Raw genomic sequence first — 17,112 nt, forward strand, 5'->3', positions numbered from 1 at the left:
AGGACAAATACTGCATAAGACCATTATTTTAAACAAAGAAGGGTAAGTAGTGTATGGATATTCAAAGAAGGAAAGGGAGTAGGCAGGGGGACTGAAGGTGGGAGGGAAGGAAATCACAGGGTTACAGAGTTTAGTGGGCAGAGGGAGGAGGTAAGGAATTAGGAAAGACTCAATAAGGATCTGAAAAGATTGTAACAATGGGAATAGATCAATGGTGATTAATTTTTGTAAGGCACAATGTATAGGAATGATTGTAAGAAACACAAAGTGAATGAAAAAAAAACAAACCCTAAATAAAATTAAAAGAAAAACCAACAGCAACAACAACAACAAAAATCCACACCTAAGTACTCTGCTAAACTTTCCCCCCAAAATATATGAGGTTGTTGAATGGAAAATTAATCTGCTCTGCAAACCTTCACCCAATTCACAATAAAAAGTTAAAGAAATGCAACAATGGATGAATGGAAATCCAAGTTCTTTATAAACTTTTATTAAAATCTCAAAAAAAGGAGAAATTGATGTTGGAGAAGAAAATGTTTGTGAATGGCTGAATAAAAAACTCACTTACTTTGTAAATCTTAATTCAAATTACAACTAAAAATTGTTTTAAAAAATTGAATTGTTAGAAGCATTCACACTCTGCAGATAATATTATGTATACTTAAGGGGGGAAAAAAGCGTATAGCTGAATGAAAAAAGATAACGAAGACAAAAAAAGTTAAAGAAAAAAAGACATCATGCCAGAAAAAAGTGGAGGGTCAGAGATAAAAGAAGATCCTCAACCAGATGGATTGACACAGCGACTGTCTTGCGAGCATGTCAGAGAAGAGGATGGCAGCATAAGACAGGGCAAGGTTTAGCTCCATTGTTCGTAGGTCGCTATGAGTTGTAGTTCACTTGATGTCACCCATCAACAACATATGCACACATACATAAATGCATATGCTGTTGTTGTTAGGTGCCATTGATATATTGTTGTTTTTGTTATATGCCGTCGAGTCGCCTGCGACTCAAAGCAACCCTATGTACAACAGCCCTAAACTCTGCTCTGTCCTGTGCCAATCTCACTGTCTCAGATACTCCCATCCCGATTACCCCAGTCACTGAATCAATCCACCTCATAGAGGGCCTTCCCCTCCTGTGCTGTCCCTCCACCCTCCCAAGCATGATGTCCTTCTCCAAGGACCGGTCTCTCCTCACAACATGTCCAAAGTATGTTAGACAGAGCCTCAGAATCCTTGCCTCCAAGGAGCCACCCGGTTTAACCCTTTCCAGGACGAATCTGTTTGTTTTCCTAGCAGTCCATGGTATTCTCAATACTCTTCTCCAGCACCACAGCTCAAAGGCATCAATTCTCCTTCTATCCTCCTTGGTCACTGTCCAACTTTCTGATGCATAACACGTGATATGCACATACGAATAATGCAGACCACATGTATAACTTGGAAATGAACAAGACTAAAATTTGTCCATAATACTACCTGAGGTAACTTCTGCTAGTCTGTTAAGAGTGAATTTCTGTTCCATCAAAATGCACAAAATGAAAATAGCATGTCCTCCATCATCATAAGAAGAAAGAGTCATATAATCTACAAAATCATAGCTTTTCTTGAACTCATTAGAATACTGGGGTCATAGGGAAACCACCTAGCCTGAAATTTATGGAAAGACAAAACATCTTGAAAGAGAGAAAAGGAGACAAGATGGTTCATTTGTGATAGGAGAAAAGTAGGACATCCCAACAAATTGAGTAAAAATGAGCTAAATTAGTAAAAAATGAGCTAAAATGGCTAACAAGTTGTTAAAGACCAAGTCAGAGCGAGTGTGAACTTACTGAACTCCAGGAACAATAGCCACAAGAATTCACAGCAAGTCATAGGCTCATCTGCACGTATCTTACTAAGAGTTCATGAGAGAGGTGTGGGGCAGGACGGCAGAAAAGAGAAACTGCATCGTTCAGAGGTGCATTCTCTGAGGAAGGGAGAAACTGCTGCTATGGGAAAGGCACCGAGTCCCTTCAGGGGCTCGGGACCCGATGAAACTAAAGTCTCAGGTGGTTAAGGCGGGTCAGCACCCCTGTTGATCTCGGGACAAGAAGAACACCTATTAGCAGCATAGGGAAAGAAGTCTGTCCATTTCTTGGCATAAATTCTGCTTCCCTCAGCCTCCACTCTTTTATGCCCATCTGCTGGCAAGTAAAAAAAACAAAAAATAACAACCTAAAAAAATTTACAAGACAAAAGAAAAGAAAACAATCCATTCTCAAGGGCATAGCAAACAACAGAATCATACTCTTAACTGGAATTTGAAATAACTGATGTGGCAGCTCCATGCATTACTGAGTAGAACTACTCCGTAGGGGTTCACCACGCATTGAAATGGGCTTGAAGGCGGTGGGTCAGGTTGGGTTTCAGCTTATGAACAATGGAGTATGGACTGCAGCTAGTCATGGGGATGGTGCAGGACCAGGAAGCATTTTGTTGTATTGCACATGGGGGTCACCTTGGGTCAGCAATAGACTCGACAGCAGCTACCAACAACAAATGGCTATTACTTTGCTGAAGCCCCTAATGGAAAAGACAGATGAAGAACTATAGCAGAATCAAATAAGTTTTATGGAAAAATAATTTGAAACATTAGAAATGAAAACAAATCCAGAGTATGGTAACATAGACGAGGAATGCCTTCAATGGTCTCATTAATAGGGTTTACGTAACTCAATGAAACAGTAAAACTTAACACAGTACAAAAAAAATAAGAAAAACATACACACAAAAATAAATAAAAAAAAAAAAGTAAAATAAAGCGTCCAAGAGAATATCTGATGGTTGAACATGCACATAACGGAGATCACAGAAGGAGAAGAACAGGTGTAAATAGAGCAGTAGACGTATTTGAAGCGATAATGTCTGGAGAGATCTGCAAATCATGAAATACATCAAACCACAGATCCAAGAAGCTCAGATCACTCTTACAAGGATTCAGAAACAAAAATTAAAGGAATAACTCACTGCCACCATGCCTTCACTATAGGAAATGTTAGACTTTTTTTTCAGGCAGAGGCATATATTATTACCCAGATGCTACGGTCTTCACACAAACACAAAGATCAGAAATCATTAGAATGAAGGAAAAGAAAAAGACTTATCTTTACCCACTCTAAAATATAACTGTGTTATTGACATGGTCCAGCCTATATGCTGATCCCGGCTTTATTCATAATGACTCAGACTAGAAACAACTCAAATTTAACAGTGAATGGATTAAACCAACTGTGGTATATCCATATTATGGAGTGAGAGGAGTCTTGAACACACCATAAACTGCCAAGAAAACAAATTGTCTGTCTTGGAGAGGGTGAAACCAAGTTTTTCCTTGGAGGCTAGGATTTTGAAGCTCCATATCACATACTTTAGGCATGTGGCCAGGAGAGACCTGTCCTTGAAGGACATCATGCTCGGAAGGGTGGAGGGACAGTGCAGAAGAGGAAGACCCTGAATGAAATGGATTGATACAGTAACTGGGGCATTGGGGGTCAGTGTATCAGGATTAGTGAGACTGGCTCAGGACAGGGAAGGGTTCAGAACTGCTGTACATAGGGTCACTATGGGTCAAAGGTGACTCAATAGCATATAACAACAATAACAACTTTTAAAAGGAACAAATTGATACACACAACATGAATGACTTTCAAATGCATTTGCTCAGTGGGGAAAGATACCAAGGCTGTAGAATTCCATCTATATAACATTCTAAAAGAGGCAAAACAATAGGGCCTTCACATAGATGAGTCTTTTATCAGAGCTTGGGAGTAGAAAGGTTGACTAAATAGGAGTGTAAGGGAATTTTCTGAGATGATGAAATTATTCTGTATTTTGGCTGTTCTCCCATATGACTTACTGTCTCTGAAAGCTCGCTGGAGAGTCAGCTATAAGTTGGTTCCAACCACACTACCAAAAATAGGGAGCTCTGGTGACCTAGTGGTAAGGAATTGCCCTGTTAACCCAAAGGCACACGGTTTGAACCCACCAGCTGCTCTAAAGGGGAAAGGCAATCACCTTCTGTGCAGTTTATTGTTTCTGAAAACCCACGAGAGGGTCAGCTAGAAATTGGTCCTGACCCGACAGTGTAAAACCTCTATATTAAAAATAGCGAATTTTAGTGTATGTAAAGTATATCTCCAAGAAGTCTGAATTGACACACATTAAAAACCTATAAAAACATGAAATACGGTAAAATAAATGGCTAGAACTAAGAACAAAAGTGTCTGTCACATCAACAAATGTAAATTGGCTCAACTTACCTAATAAATGAAAATCAGATTGACTCATAAAATAAGAGCTAATGATTTCAAGTGAGTTAGAAAGGTTCAGGACAAAAGGGCAGGAGTAGCTGTGAGATGAGACGAGAACGCCTGTGCCCACCTGTCAGGTAACGCCTGCAGCACCGTGGGCATCAGCACCCCGGAGATAGCTTTGTAGAGGATGGAGTCACACACGCCAACGATGTTCACCACCGTGGAGGAGCCCAGCACGGGCAGCATGTGGGGTGGCATCCCTTGCCAAAAGTGCAGAAGAAAACTTTGAACCTGCATGGACCCACAGAGAGAGGAAGAGGAAGTGTGAGGTTACATAGGAAGCTTCTGGTAAGAGCACCTGGACCCCAGTGAGGCCAGCCCTGTTGCCAGTGCTACCATTTATCTGCTTCTAGAGCTGCAGAAAATGTCCCCGACTTCCTGCCACTTTACAGACACTCTGAGAGCTCCTTCTGCCCCACGTCTTCCTGCCACTGAAGAACTGCGTGGCCTGCAGAGTCAGGGCTAGCTCTGCCCTTGGAGAGAAAAACCAAAACCAAGCCTAGTGTCACTGAGTTGATTCTCACTCGTTAGTGACTATGTAGGACAGAGAACCACCACTCAAAGGGTATCTGAGGCTTTAAGCCTTCATGGAAGCAAATGGTCTTATTCTCTCACAGAGCACCTGATGAGGATCAAACCTCCAACCTTTTGCTTAGCAGCCAGCTGCTTTAACCACTGTGCTTCCAGGACTCCTGGTGATCAAGGAGGAGCACATTAGCCCCTTCAGTTCTTTCTGTGGTCAGGGAGATGGTTAAGAAAGGGGAATGGGAACTGTTCACTAGAGGGTCAGAGCAGAGGTCTTCACCGTTCCATGAGATGGCTGGTACCTGAGACCTTCAGGAGTTCTGGAAAGGAAAGAAAGGCATGGGGATTGCAAATAAGGGTGTTTCTGGAAGCAGGAGAGATGATCTGCCACAAACAAAAATCCCTTGTTTGAAACATACACATCCAAAAGTAGGCAGTGTATAAAGATCCTTTTTATATGAGCTTAAAATAAAAATCCTTTCTATATCCAAATGCTTTCGTTTTTTCACAGAACCCTGGCCAGTGCAGACCATTTGGAGATGATAAATGCCGCTGTGCAGGCAGTTATTGTTAGAGGCCTTTGAATCAACTATGACCCAGAGCAATGCTATGAACAACAGATCTGACACTTGCCCTATCCAACACCATCTTCTGACATGTTCAAGTCCATTGCTACAGTCACAATTGTGCCAATCCGTCTCCTACTCTGGGTCTTTCTCTCCTACTCTGACCCTCCACCTTTTTCCTCGCATGAGGTCTCTTCCCAAGGACTGGCTTCACTTGAAAACATCCCTGAAGGATGCGAGACAAACTTTCACCATCCTTCCCCCTAACACCCTGGTGGCACTCCCTTCAGGACAGATTTGTTTGTTCTTTTTTGTCACACAGCAATTTAAAGGCATCAATTCTTAGGTCTTCCTTATTCTTTGTCCAACTTGCATAGGAAGCAATTTAAAAAGAACATGGCTTGGATCAGGTGCACTTTAGTCTATAAACTGACATCTTCAGCACTTTGGAGACGTTCTTGATGGTAGATTTTCCCAATGCAACAATTCCCTACCCCTCCCACTAAAACAGAAACATGATAGGTTCTTAAAAAAAATGGAGCTATTAGTAAGATGATGAGAGAAGAAAGTCGTAAAGTGTTGTTGAGTGGAGTGAGCGTCCTAGGCAGAGTCCTTGGTAACTCCATTATACTGTTGTGATCTAGTGTGTGAGTTGGAGATGGTGGAAAGGCAGCAGGGGTAGTGGATGGAAGGGAATAGGAGAAGATGATTAACGAGTGTACATAAGATAATTCAAAAAACATTTCCATTCAGGTACCCTTGAAGAAGAATCCATCTTAAAGCTGGGGAACTAATAATTGTGGGTGCTTGGAAATCTAACAGGCATGACTCGGTCTCTGCACTGTGTCTCTCTTTCCCCTGTAGCAATGCTGTCTGCCATCTTTCTCCCCAGCTCAGTCCTGATCTGGTGTAGAAGGTAATTGAGTCCTCCCAGTCTAGGACTTTGAAAGTGATATTATTCTTCCCATTAGCTTTACTTACTGATTTCCTACTAGAGGAAGACCCTCAATGAGATGGATTGATTCGGTGACTAGGGTAACGAGGGTAGGTGTGTCAGAGACCATAAGGTTGGCTCAGGATAGAGCAGGGTTCAGAGCTGTTGTACACAAGGTTGCTATGAATTGCAAGAGACTGGACAGCACATAACAGTAACAACAACTAGATGCCAGGAATTTTGAAGAGGTTCTTTCTTTCATTTAATGATCATACTAATCCTACATCAAGTAATCTATCCAAAATTAGATGGCAAGTTGGGGAAGAGTTGAGACAAGGCTCATGTCTCCTTTAGGACCTTGCAACATCTGGTCTCCCAGCTACTCTCATCTTCATGTATTAACTGGGTGTCTGCCCCATTCCTGATGGGCACATCTGTCTCTCCCTGGGCTTGTGTTTCCTTTGAGCCCCTACCAGGAGAAGGGATGATTTCCCCAGAACAGGTTGTCTCCAGGAGGTTGGCCACTGCCTACAGCCTGGTGATGGAGCTCAGTTCTTTGCAGATAGACTTCCCTGATGCTCACTGCCTGCACCAGGTAGGAGATGTGGGAGGAAACATGGGGGCCAGAGAATGGGAGAGGAAAGCAAGTCCCTCTGATTTCCTACAAGAAAAAACAGGTATTGCCAAAAATACTCCCCCAAACTTCAAGACGTTGCATGAAGCCAGTGCTATAGATTGTCCAATTTAAGTTGACAGTCGTGTTTAGTCCATGATGTGGAAAATGAAGTAGAATTTTTCATCTAGATAATACATTAAAACAAAGATGATCCAGGAAGAATGACTTAATTTTCCATCCTGACTCTACTGACAACTTGGAATGTAACATCTCTAAGCCTCAAGTTCCTTATGTCGAAGGAGCAGATTAAAATTTGCTATGTTGTTGTCATGTGTCATCGAGTTGCCTGGGACTCATAGCAATCCTGTGTACATGAGCTCTGAATCCTGCCCTATCCTGAGCCAATCTCATCGTCTCCAACAGTTCTAATCCCATTTCTCCAGTCACTGAGTCAGTCCACCTCATCCTATGTCTTCCTCTCCTGTGCTGCCCCCCTCCACCATTCCAAGCATGATGTCCCTCTCTGAGGACTGGTCCTTCCTGGCCACATGCCCAAAGTATGTGAGACAGAACTTCAAAATTCTTGCCTCCAGGGAGCAGCCTGGTTTCACCCTTTCCAGGAAAGACTTGTTTGTTCTGCTGGCAGCCCATGATATATTCAACACTCCTCTCTGGCACCACAACTCAAAGGCATCAACATCGATCCTTCTTCTACCATCTTTAGTTATTGTCCAGCTTTCAGATGCATAGCCAGTGATTGCAAAGACCATGGCCTGCATCAGGTGCACCTTAGTCTCCAGACTTACCTAGTTCCTCCTATGTACTCCAGAGAGGTCTCTGACAGCAGACTTTCCTAACTTGCTATAAATTTTGGTAAATGTCCCTAAGCTGCATTTATTGTATAAGAGGAAGGGAAGAGGAACCCAGAGCTCAGCACACGCTCAATGCTGGCCTAAAAGCGTCCATTAGTAACTGGAGTGTGGCATGATGAAGCATAAATCTAAGAGAAAATGAAAGTCACCAAAAATGAAACAGAGAACGCAAAGCCCAATATCCTAAGGCTTAGTGAGTGGAGACAGATCGGTATTGGCCATTTTGAATCTCCATAGAAGTGGGATGACCAAAACCTCATCAACTTTGGACGTGCTGTCTGGAAGGACCAGTTCCTGGAGAAGGGGCCCTGTACCTGGTAAAGTGAAGCTTGGTGAGGTGGCTGCACACCCATAACAATGATTGTGAGAATGGGGCAGGACAGGCCTTCCTTGTGCTCTGTTGTATATAGGGTCACTGTGGGTCATGGCTGGCTCAGTGGCACTGAGCAACACTGTATCACGGAAGTACTACCGTTACTGTGCCCAGGAATTATCAGTAGACTGCCCTGAGGATTTGAAGCATGCTTGCCCAAGTTTCTGATAGTCACTGGGTCAAGATTCCCACTGTATCTCTCTCTGCCCAGCCTCTCAAAGCTCCTGCATAGGACTGAGGCACTTGGCAGCTGATTTATGCCCTACCTGGGCATCGAGATGATCACAGCTCTTGGGCAAGGTGTCTGGTCTCCCGAGGACTCTCTCTGCCCATCCCTGCCTGCTGTCTCAGCTCTGAGTACAAAGCTCTGCCCAGCAGAACCCAAGATCTGGTAGCTTCTGAATTCATTTGCCTTACTTAACTGCCTTGCACGAAGCCTTGCTCGGCTTTGATATGAGCAGTTCATTTCTGGCAGCAAGTCTGGAAAAGATCAGCTGCTGTGTAGGTTAAAACAAATCTGTGGAGAATTGGTGTCTTCTGTGGGTGTCTGCTTCCAGCCTGCTTAAGCTGCTGGGGTGGGGGGAGCACTCATGAGTTCTCTACAGAGCTGTGTTTTCAAAGGATGCCTCACCCAGTTGTGACCTCCCCACCCACTCTACATAACAGACCACTTCAGTCCCAGAAGGAGGGAGCCCTGGTGGCACAGTGGTTAAGCACTCCGCTGTTAACAGAAAGGTCAGCAGTTTGAACTCACTGGCCACTCTGGGAAAGCGCTATGCAGCCATCTGCTTCTGTAGAGATCACAGCCTTAGAACGTCTATTAGAGTAGTTCCATTCCATCCTATAGGGTCACGATGAGTTGTAATAGACTCTATGGTAGGTAATGTGCTGTGTGTGTGTGTGTGTGTGTGTGTGTGTGTTCCTAGTGAAGACTTGGAGCTTAGATGTGCATTTGAATCCTAGCCTTGAACTTGAGAGATGGATAGACCAACTGTATCTATTTAGGAGGCATATTTTTAGGACAGGAGGCTATGGAGGGTGAGAGGAAGAGAAGAATGGATGATTGTGGCTGAAGCAGTTAGAAGATGGTGATGGGAATTTAATATTTTGGGAATGATAGATTTTGGGGCAGCAAGTGAAGAGTTCTGCTTGGGCCAGGTTAAGTTAGATGCTTAGACAAATGAGATTAGAGCTCAGGATTGTTGTTTGTTGTTGTTATGTGCCGTCGAGTCGCTTGCGACTCATAGCAACCCTATGTACAACAGCCCTAAACCCTGCTCTATCCTGTGCCAATCGCATTGCCTCTGACACACCCATCCCGATTACCCCAGTCACTGAATCAATTCACCTCATAGAGGGTCTTCCCCTCCTGCGCCGGCCCTCCACCCTCCCAAGCATGATGTCGCTCTCCAAGTACCAGTCTCTCCTTACAACATGTCCAAAGTATGTCAGAAGAAGCCTCAGAATCCTTGCCTCCAAGGAGCAGCCTGGTTTAACCCTCTCCAGGACGAATCTGTTTGTTTTCTTAGCAGTCCATGGAATATATAAATATGACAATCGTCAGTTTTTTAAAATAGTGATAATGATGCCTGGCCATTGTTACTCGAATTTCTTGCTGTTGAGTTGGAGCAACTCATTGTTTACCCTCCAGCTGGTTCTCAGGAGGGTATAAATCAAATGGAGGGACATTTCTCATCCTTCTCCAAGGAGCCTCTGATGGATTCGAACCATTGTCTTCAGGTTAGCAGCTTAAGTCGCCATGGACTAGGCTCCCAGAGCTCCCCCTCCCCATTTTGTTAGAGAGGACTAAAACAACTTGGGTAAAATCTCCGACTTATTCCAAGTGCTTAATAGATGGAGACATGAGACAGGAGAATTCCATTCAGTTCTGCTTATTCTTCTAGCACAAGTGGGCAAAGAATCAGAAGCCAATGATTGAAAGTGATTTCTTAAAATAAGTTCCCTGCCTTGCCAGTTTCAACCCTCCTGAGCTCTCAGCCCCTTTTCTCTAGGTTTTGGGTTTTTTTTAACTTTTATTGTATTATTTTTACGTGTACCATCAAATCAGATCTGACTGGTACAGGAGGAGATTGCCACCTCCTTCTCCAGCAAAGCATCTGGTAGATTTGAACCGCATACCTCTGGGATTGCAGTGCACCGTCTTGCCACTAGGCCACCAGAGCTCCCTTTTCCTCTAGGTTTTAAAGAACTATTAGACGAGCTCTTTAAAGAGTTCTTCAGCAAATCTCTCTTTCTTCCCATGCTCATGTAGAGTTCATTCCTAACATGTGGGTATTATCTTGCAACAACCGTAGAAAACATCTAACCATCTCCCATTCCAGATGTTCAGTTGCCTCCATATCAGGAGAGTTTCAGTGATTGCACAAATATCAACCTAGCTACCATTTAGTATGCTCATAATGCAAAACTGGATACATCACATATGTGACATCATGTCATTTTCACAGTATTACTCTGAGATAGGTTTAATTATTATCTCCATTTCACAGCAAAAGAAGCTGAGACTCAGAAACATTAAGGAACTTGTTCAAATCACAAGCTAACAATTACTAGGTTTGGCACTCAAGACTAGTTGAGCTCATCATTCTTTTTGTAATCAGGTTCAGAGAAGGCTTTGGTGGGAGCCTTCTAAAAACAAAGTCTTTGCATCTACTCACTCAACAATGTTACAAGTCATTAGGGCTTTAACATCCATCCATCTATCCATCCATCCGTCCATCCATCCATCCATCCATCCATCCGTCCATCCATCCATCTATCCATCCACCCACCCACTCAACACCAATCTTGACTGCCTAAAAGTAGGGCTGGCAAGGCTAGCCAAACAGACAAGACTCCTGCCCTCAAAGGCTTACATTGTGGTAGTTAAGGGAACAACCAAACAAGATAATTTAAGACTGTGATCCTAGCCTAGATTATAGCCTCCCCTAGAACATAAGGGTGCTCTGGTGATGCAGTCCATAAGGTGTTACACTGCTGACTAAAAGGCTGTTATCGCTGGTAGTCTGTATCCACCAATGTCTTTGACGGAGAAAGATGGGTGATCTCTTCCTACTGGGATTTACAGCCTTGGAAACCTAGTGGAAGATCAGCCAGGAGCCCGTTCGGACTTGACAGCAGTGGGCTATGAATTATACCTGATAGTGAAGAGATTGAGATTGTTCATAGCTTTAGTTTGCTTGGCTCCACAGTCAACACTCTTGGCACCAGTATCCAGGAAATTAAAAGATGTATTGCCATGGGAAAGTCTGCTGTTAGGGACCTCTCCAGGGTACTGAAGAGCAATGGTGTCTCTCTGGAGACTAAGGTGTGTCTAATACAGGCCATGGTCTTTGCTATCACTTATTATGCATCACAGAGTTGGACAGTGACTAAGGAGGATAGAAGGAGAATTGATGCTTTTGAGCTGTGGTGCTGGAGAATATTGAAGGTACCATGGATTGCTAGGAAAACAAACAGATTCATCCTGGAAAGGGTTAAATCGGGTGGCTCCCTGGAGGCAAGGATTCTGAGGCTTCATCTAACATACTTTGGACATGTTGTGAGGAGAGACCGGTCCTTGGAGAAGGACATCATGCTTGTGAGGGTGGAGGGACAGCGCAGGAGGGGAAGGCCCTCTATGAGGTGGATTGATTCAGTGACTGGGGTAATTGGGATGGGAATGTCAGAAACAGTGCGATTGGCACAGGACAGAACAGAGTTTAGGGGTTGTACGTAGGGTCACTATGAGTCGCAAGAGATTCAACAGCACACAACAACAACAACAACAACAACAACAACAACAACATTACCTTCAATAGCGTCTCTGTCCAGGAGGCCTCTGGAATTTCCTCCGCCAGTAAATACTGTATCCAGAGCCTGCATTCTCTTCCCTCGGTGTGAATGTCCACAACCTAGCCCAGGACCTTTTGGCTGGGAAGTCTGATTTCTTGCCATCTTGCTGGCAAATTCTTCAAAGATGGCATCTTAGACAACAGGATTTTACTGTCTCTGATTCTATAACAGGGTCCTGCATCCTTTCTCCTATCTTTTCTCCATTCTTTGGCTGTGATATTTTAAAGGAAAAGGATATCTGACTTTTCCTTTTTTTTTTTTTTAAATTCAAAGATGGCCCTACTGCTACGATTTGATGGAAATGTAGACCAGACCTTTAGAACGAAGGATGGTTGCTAATAGGCATCCCTGAGTCAGATCGGCCTCATAACCACACTGTGTGCAAGAGAAGGAAAGCCTGCTTTGTTCTACACCTCTCTCACCCTCTCTGAGTGCTTAAGTCCACGCTTGCAGTCACAGTGTCCATGCATCTCCTTGATGGGTCTTCCTCTTTTCTCTCACCCTCTACTTCTCCAGGTATAACACCCTTCTCCAGGAACTTCATCCCCCTGGTAACATCCCCAGGGTATGTGAGATGAAGCTTCACCAGCCTTCCTTCTGAAGAGCACTTTTTGAATGGAGGGCCAGCCCACTCCAAATGCATGAAATAAATAAGCCTCAGGAGAAGATTAACTCCAAACTATAAGGAAACCTTTCTGTCTTTTCTCCGAGTCTATAATTCAGAGTTTAATTAGATCCTGGCAAAACTGTCTTCCTAGTATGCCAATTGGGCAGGACGCTGCTCAGTCGTTACATAAAGGGGGAACTCAAAACCAAACCCTCTCCTGTCAAGCTGATACCGATTCATGGCTGCTCTGCTCCGCCCAGAGGCTTTCGGAGGCTGTAAACCTTAATGGAGAAAGATGGGATAAATTATGATGCATACTGCATTGAGACAGATGAGGGAGAGAACGGTTTAAAAGGGATATGTGATTAGGTATTATTGTCATGACAGGAGTTCAGAAGGAAGGCTATATAGTGGAGTGGACTTGGGGGGAGGGACTGTAAAACAATGAAATAATTTTTTTTTTTACTTTTCAAAGAGAAGAGGAAACTGGGGTTTGGGGGGACGGGCAGGGAGAAAAATGCAACAATGAATGAATGGAAATCCAAAGTCTTTGTAAATTTTCATTAAATAAGATAAAAAAGAAAAAAAGAAAAAAAAAAAGAAGAAAGAGGGTCCTTCTCTTTCTCCCACAGAGCAGCTGGTAGATTTGAACCCATGGCCATTAGGCTAGTACTCCATCATGAAACCAACTATGCCAGTGGAGCTCCTTTATCAAACAAAAGGTTATACTGCTTTCTGTGAGATTATTCCATCTGTAAAATGGGCGTATGAAAAGTAGTTGCTTTATTGGGTCCAGGGAGCTCTTGAATGTGCACAGCCAAGTCCCCAGAGGCTGGCCCCTCACAGAAGCCCATGACACAGGGCTACGGTGGCTATGGCATTTAAATACAAGCATGCCTCATCTCATTGCCTTTTACTTTATTGTGCTTTGCAGATATTGTGGTGGGAGGCACCCTGTTGTTTTACAAATTGACATTTTGTGGCAGCTCTGCATTGATCAAGTCAATCGGTAGCATTTTCCCCCCAACAGGGTGTGCCCACTCTGTGTCTCCCTTTGGAGATGATTACAATACATCACCCGTTTTCTTTTTTTTACATTTTATTATTTTTTGTCTATGTACCATCAAATCAGATCTGACTAGTACAGGAGGAAATTGCCCTTCCTTCTCCAGCAGAGCATCTGGTGGATTCGAACCACGTACCTCTGGGATTGCACTGCAGCATCTTGCCACTAGGCCACCAGAGCTCCTACATCACCCTTTTCCATAACGCTATTGCACGCTGACTAGGCAACAGTACAGGGTGAACATAACGCTTCAAGGCACTGGGGAACCAAAAAAAGTACACAACTGGCTTTACTGCCGTGTTTGCTTTTACCATGGTGACCCAGAACCGAACCCGCAATGCCTCCGGGGCATGCCTGCACCTGGTAAAGTGCAGCTAACACTTGTTGACCTACCTCATCAAAGTTGGCTCTGATTACTGTGTCCAGTATCCTCTGACAGTGTGTTCTGTACATCATAATAAAGGTAGAGACCTGGGTGGGGGTGGTGGAGAGAGAGAGAGATTGACAGTGAGGGGTGTGTATGAATACCTACTACTGTAGCCCTTGGGATTTCCATTTTTAAGTCATTGATTCTCTACTAAGGAATTACTATTAGGGATTCATCAATGTCCTGTTCTTCTCATCCTTGGTACCCTTCCCTTTGTGTGCCTTCACTTTGCCTGAGGACTTCTCCTTCAGAAGACTAGCCCCGCGGTACTGAAAAGTATCCCCTTTGCTCTCGCCCTCCCTTGCCCCATTCTCCATCTCCTGACACTGTAGTGACTCCAGGAAAAGAACGACCTCTTGTTATACTCATGCTCCGGTCTCTGGTGCCCACCACAGTGCCCAGCTAGTTTCTAGAGCTAAATGCTCATCTGCTAAGACGCTGAAAAGTTAAAACCCAGCATACATTTTTTTAAGGGGAAATGTTTCTGCCAAAGTCACAAAAAGACATCTGGGAGCTTTCTGGAATCTGTTTTGTAAAAGAATTGCATCTCCATCCATTTGCCTAAGAATTTTAAAGCTATGGGGCAGGAAGTTTATTAGGACAGAGAGGGTATGGGGAATATGGGGGAAAACAAGGTAGTTTGTAGTTAAAGCAATATTTACATCTTCAAACTCAATTTCTTGGTTTGAGACACAGAGATTTTTCTAGAAATGTGGCATGCTTATTCAAACACCTGTGTGGCTCACCTCACATCAAACCTCTTGAGAGGCTCTCTTCTCCTTGCCCCACTGCACCCCAGTTCTTCCCCTGTTGGCGCCAGAGGCTGCATTAAGGTAAGTAGATCAGAGAGGTGATACCTCAGGGGAAGCTCCTCGAGATTTGTTGACTTGATTCACAGTATCAGTCAAACCTTTCCCTGTGGGCTTGGGATCTCCCTTGCTGACACACCTAGGAAGGTGACATTCACCCAATGGCAAAGCAAGCCAGAGGAGAAGACTCCTCCTCTTATGAAGACACCGTGCACCATCTAGGCGAAGGGTGAACCCTCGGTTCAGAATGAGGGCGTGCAGCATACAGCACAGATTACATGTCCATGAAATATATGCACATATATGAGACAAACAAGGAACATTTTTATCTTTAAGTAATTGTAGATTTATGGAAAAAGTTGCAAAGACGGTGCAGGGAATTTTCACCTACCCAATATCCAGTTGCCTCAATGGCTAACAACTGAAATTGTCCCAACTAAGCCTTACTAGTGCACGATTAGTAACTAAGGTTCATAACTAATACTTTATTCTGAGTTTGTTTATCTGGTTTTCATGTTTTAATAGATGTGAAAGAAGCAGGACGGGGGGGGGGGATTGAAAGTGACAACATACACAAGAGAGGGAGTGAGCACCATTGAGCCCACCCCCAGGAAGCCCCTCTGGCGCGGTTACCTTCTCCTCGGGCAGACTGGCCGGCAGGTTGAGGTCTTTGACATTTGGGAATTCTGGCAGCAATGTTCCAAGTTTGGAGCGGGGTGAATACGCCACTGTCTGCTTGCTCACTTCTTTCTTTCCTGTTTCGCTCACCCAGGCGGCTCCTTTCTTGGAATACATCACATCATAATATTGGGAGCTTTCCTTCACAGCAATGCCATAGTAATGGTACCTGGGCCACAGAGACAAGACAGAGACCCTCATGAACTGTGACAAGTGGGGGGGTCCCTCGGGGGTGGAGAGGGGTGCCCCAGGCCAAGGGTGGCTCAGCCCATCCTCCCTGGAGCCCCAAGAGTTAACTCTTCTGCAAAACTCCCCTTTCTCAGAGATTGAGAATGAAACCTAAGCTTCCATCCATCAATCAGGAGGGTAAAAATAACCAAAACTGCCTCCCACAGAAAACCTGAAGTCAAATCCTTTGCAAAGCTGAAAGGTAGATTGAAAAAAAAAAATTCCATTTACACTTTTTTTCTCTAATTTCTGAACAAAAGTGGTCCTCAGGGGTACTCAAAGCCAGCCAATGATTACAAGCTTTCTGCCATGATGTCCCCCCACTTTCTGACGCCCAAGCATAAGGACGGGCTTCGGACTGCTAAGTGCACCCTTGACAGAAATCATTAATGTGCAATTCGTAACAAACACTGGCTCCAAAGATTTGCATTTTTCCAAATGATTCGGTTAGTTCTCCAGCAGACACTAAGTATATAATAAAGACCAGAATTTTTTGTTCACTCAAAATGAGCTTGATAAATGTTTTCAATTAAGACTAATGAAGGATGGAGGCTGTGTTTTGCTCAGCATCTAGGTGCCATCAATTGTCATCATGCTCTAAATGCAGCAAAGTGTTTCATGCACCTTCATTTGTAAAAATAACCCCACGCCCGTTGCTTATCTTAAGTCAGTTTCCACTCACGGTGCCCGCAAGGTCCACTACAATTGTCCGATTGGGTTTCCCTGACTGCAGCCTTTACAGAAGCAGACTGCAACAGCTTCCTTCTCAGAAGCGGCTGGTGGGTTTTAACAAGCATCTTTCAGTTAGCACTTAAGCGGAGTACTTAACCGCTGTGCCCCCAGGGCTCCTTAACCCTGGAATGAGCAGGATTGCATTCTTCCTACGAGGGAGTTAGTAGTAGTTCATTGCTAGAACTCTTGCTTTTATAGATGTGAAACCCTAGCTCTATTTCCAAGTAATATCTCGTGTACAGCTCCTGCCTATTGGTCAGGGTAGGTTTGGGTTGCTACCATGAGGCTGAAAGGGTTTCAGCAGAGCTTCTCGACTAAGGTGAGCTAGGGAGAAATGTCTGGTGGTTTACTTGTGAAAATCAGCTCAGGAAAACCCAATAGATCACAACAGTCAGATCTGCAACCAGTCAAGGGGGGGGGGGGGGGCGGTACCAAACTAGACAGAGCTTCCTTCTGCTGTGAAT

The 17,112-nt window shown here is 44.0% G+C and overlaps 1 protein-coding gene across 2 annotated transcripts in view; it reads right to left on the reverse strand.

Annotated features, from left to right (window-relative positions):
- Window positions 1-17,112, reverse strand: part of RFX4 (regulatory factor X, 4 (influences HLA class II expression)) — a 292,151-nt gene that overhangs the window by 87,319 nt on the left and 187,720 nt on the right. For both annotated transcript variants that reach the window (XM_006897540.1, XM_006897541.1), the window contains 3 exons: window positions 15,644-15,857; window positions 14,168-14,245; window positions 4,428-4,591 (listed from right to left, as the gene is read on the reverse strand). In XM_006897540.1, the coding sequence (XP_006897602.1) occupies window positions 4,428-4,591; window positions 14,168-14,245; window positions 15,644-15,857 (456 nt within the window). The remainder of the gene's footprint in view (window positions 1-4,427; window positions 4,592-14,167; window positions 14,246-15,643; window positions 15,858-17,112) is intronic.

Source organism: Elephantulus edwardii, unplaced genomic scaffold, assembly GCF_000299155.1.
Source record: "Elephantulus edwardii isolate Elephantulus edwardi_28Jun2011 unplaced genomic scaffold, EleEdw1.0 scaffold00211, whole genome shotgun sequence".
Classification (NCBI taxonomy): domain Eukaryota; kingdom Metazoa; phylum Chordata; class Mammalia; order Macroscelidea; family Macroscelididae; genus Elephantulus; species Elephantulus edwardii.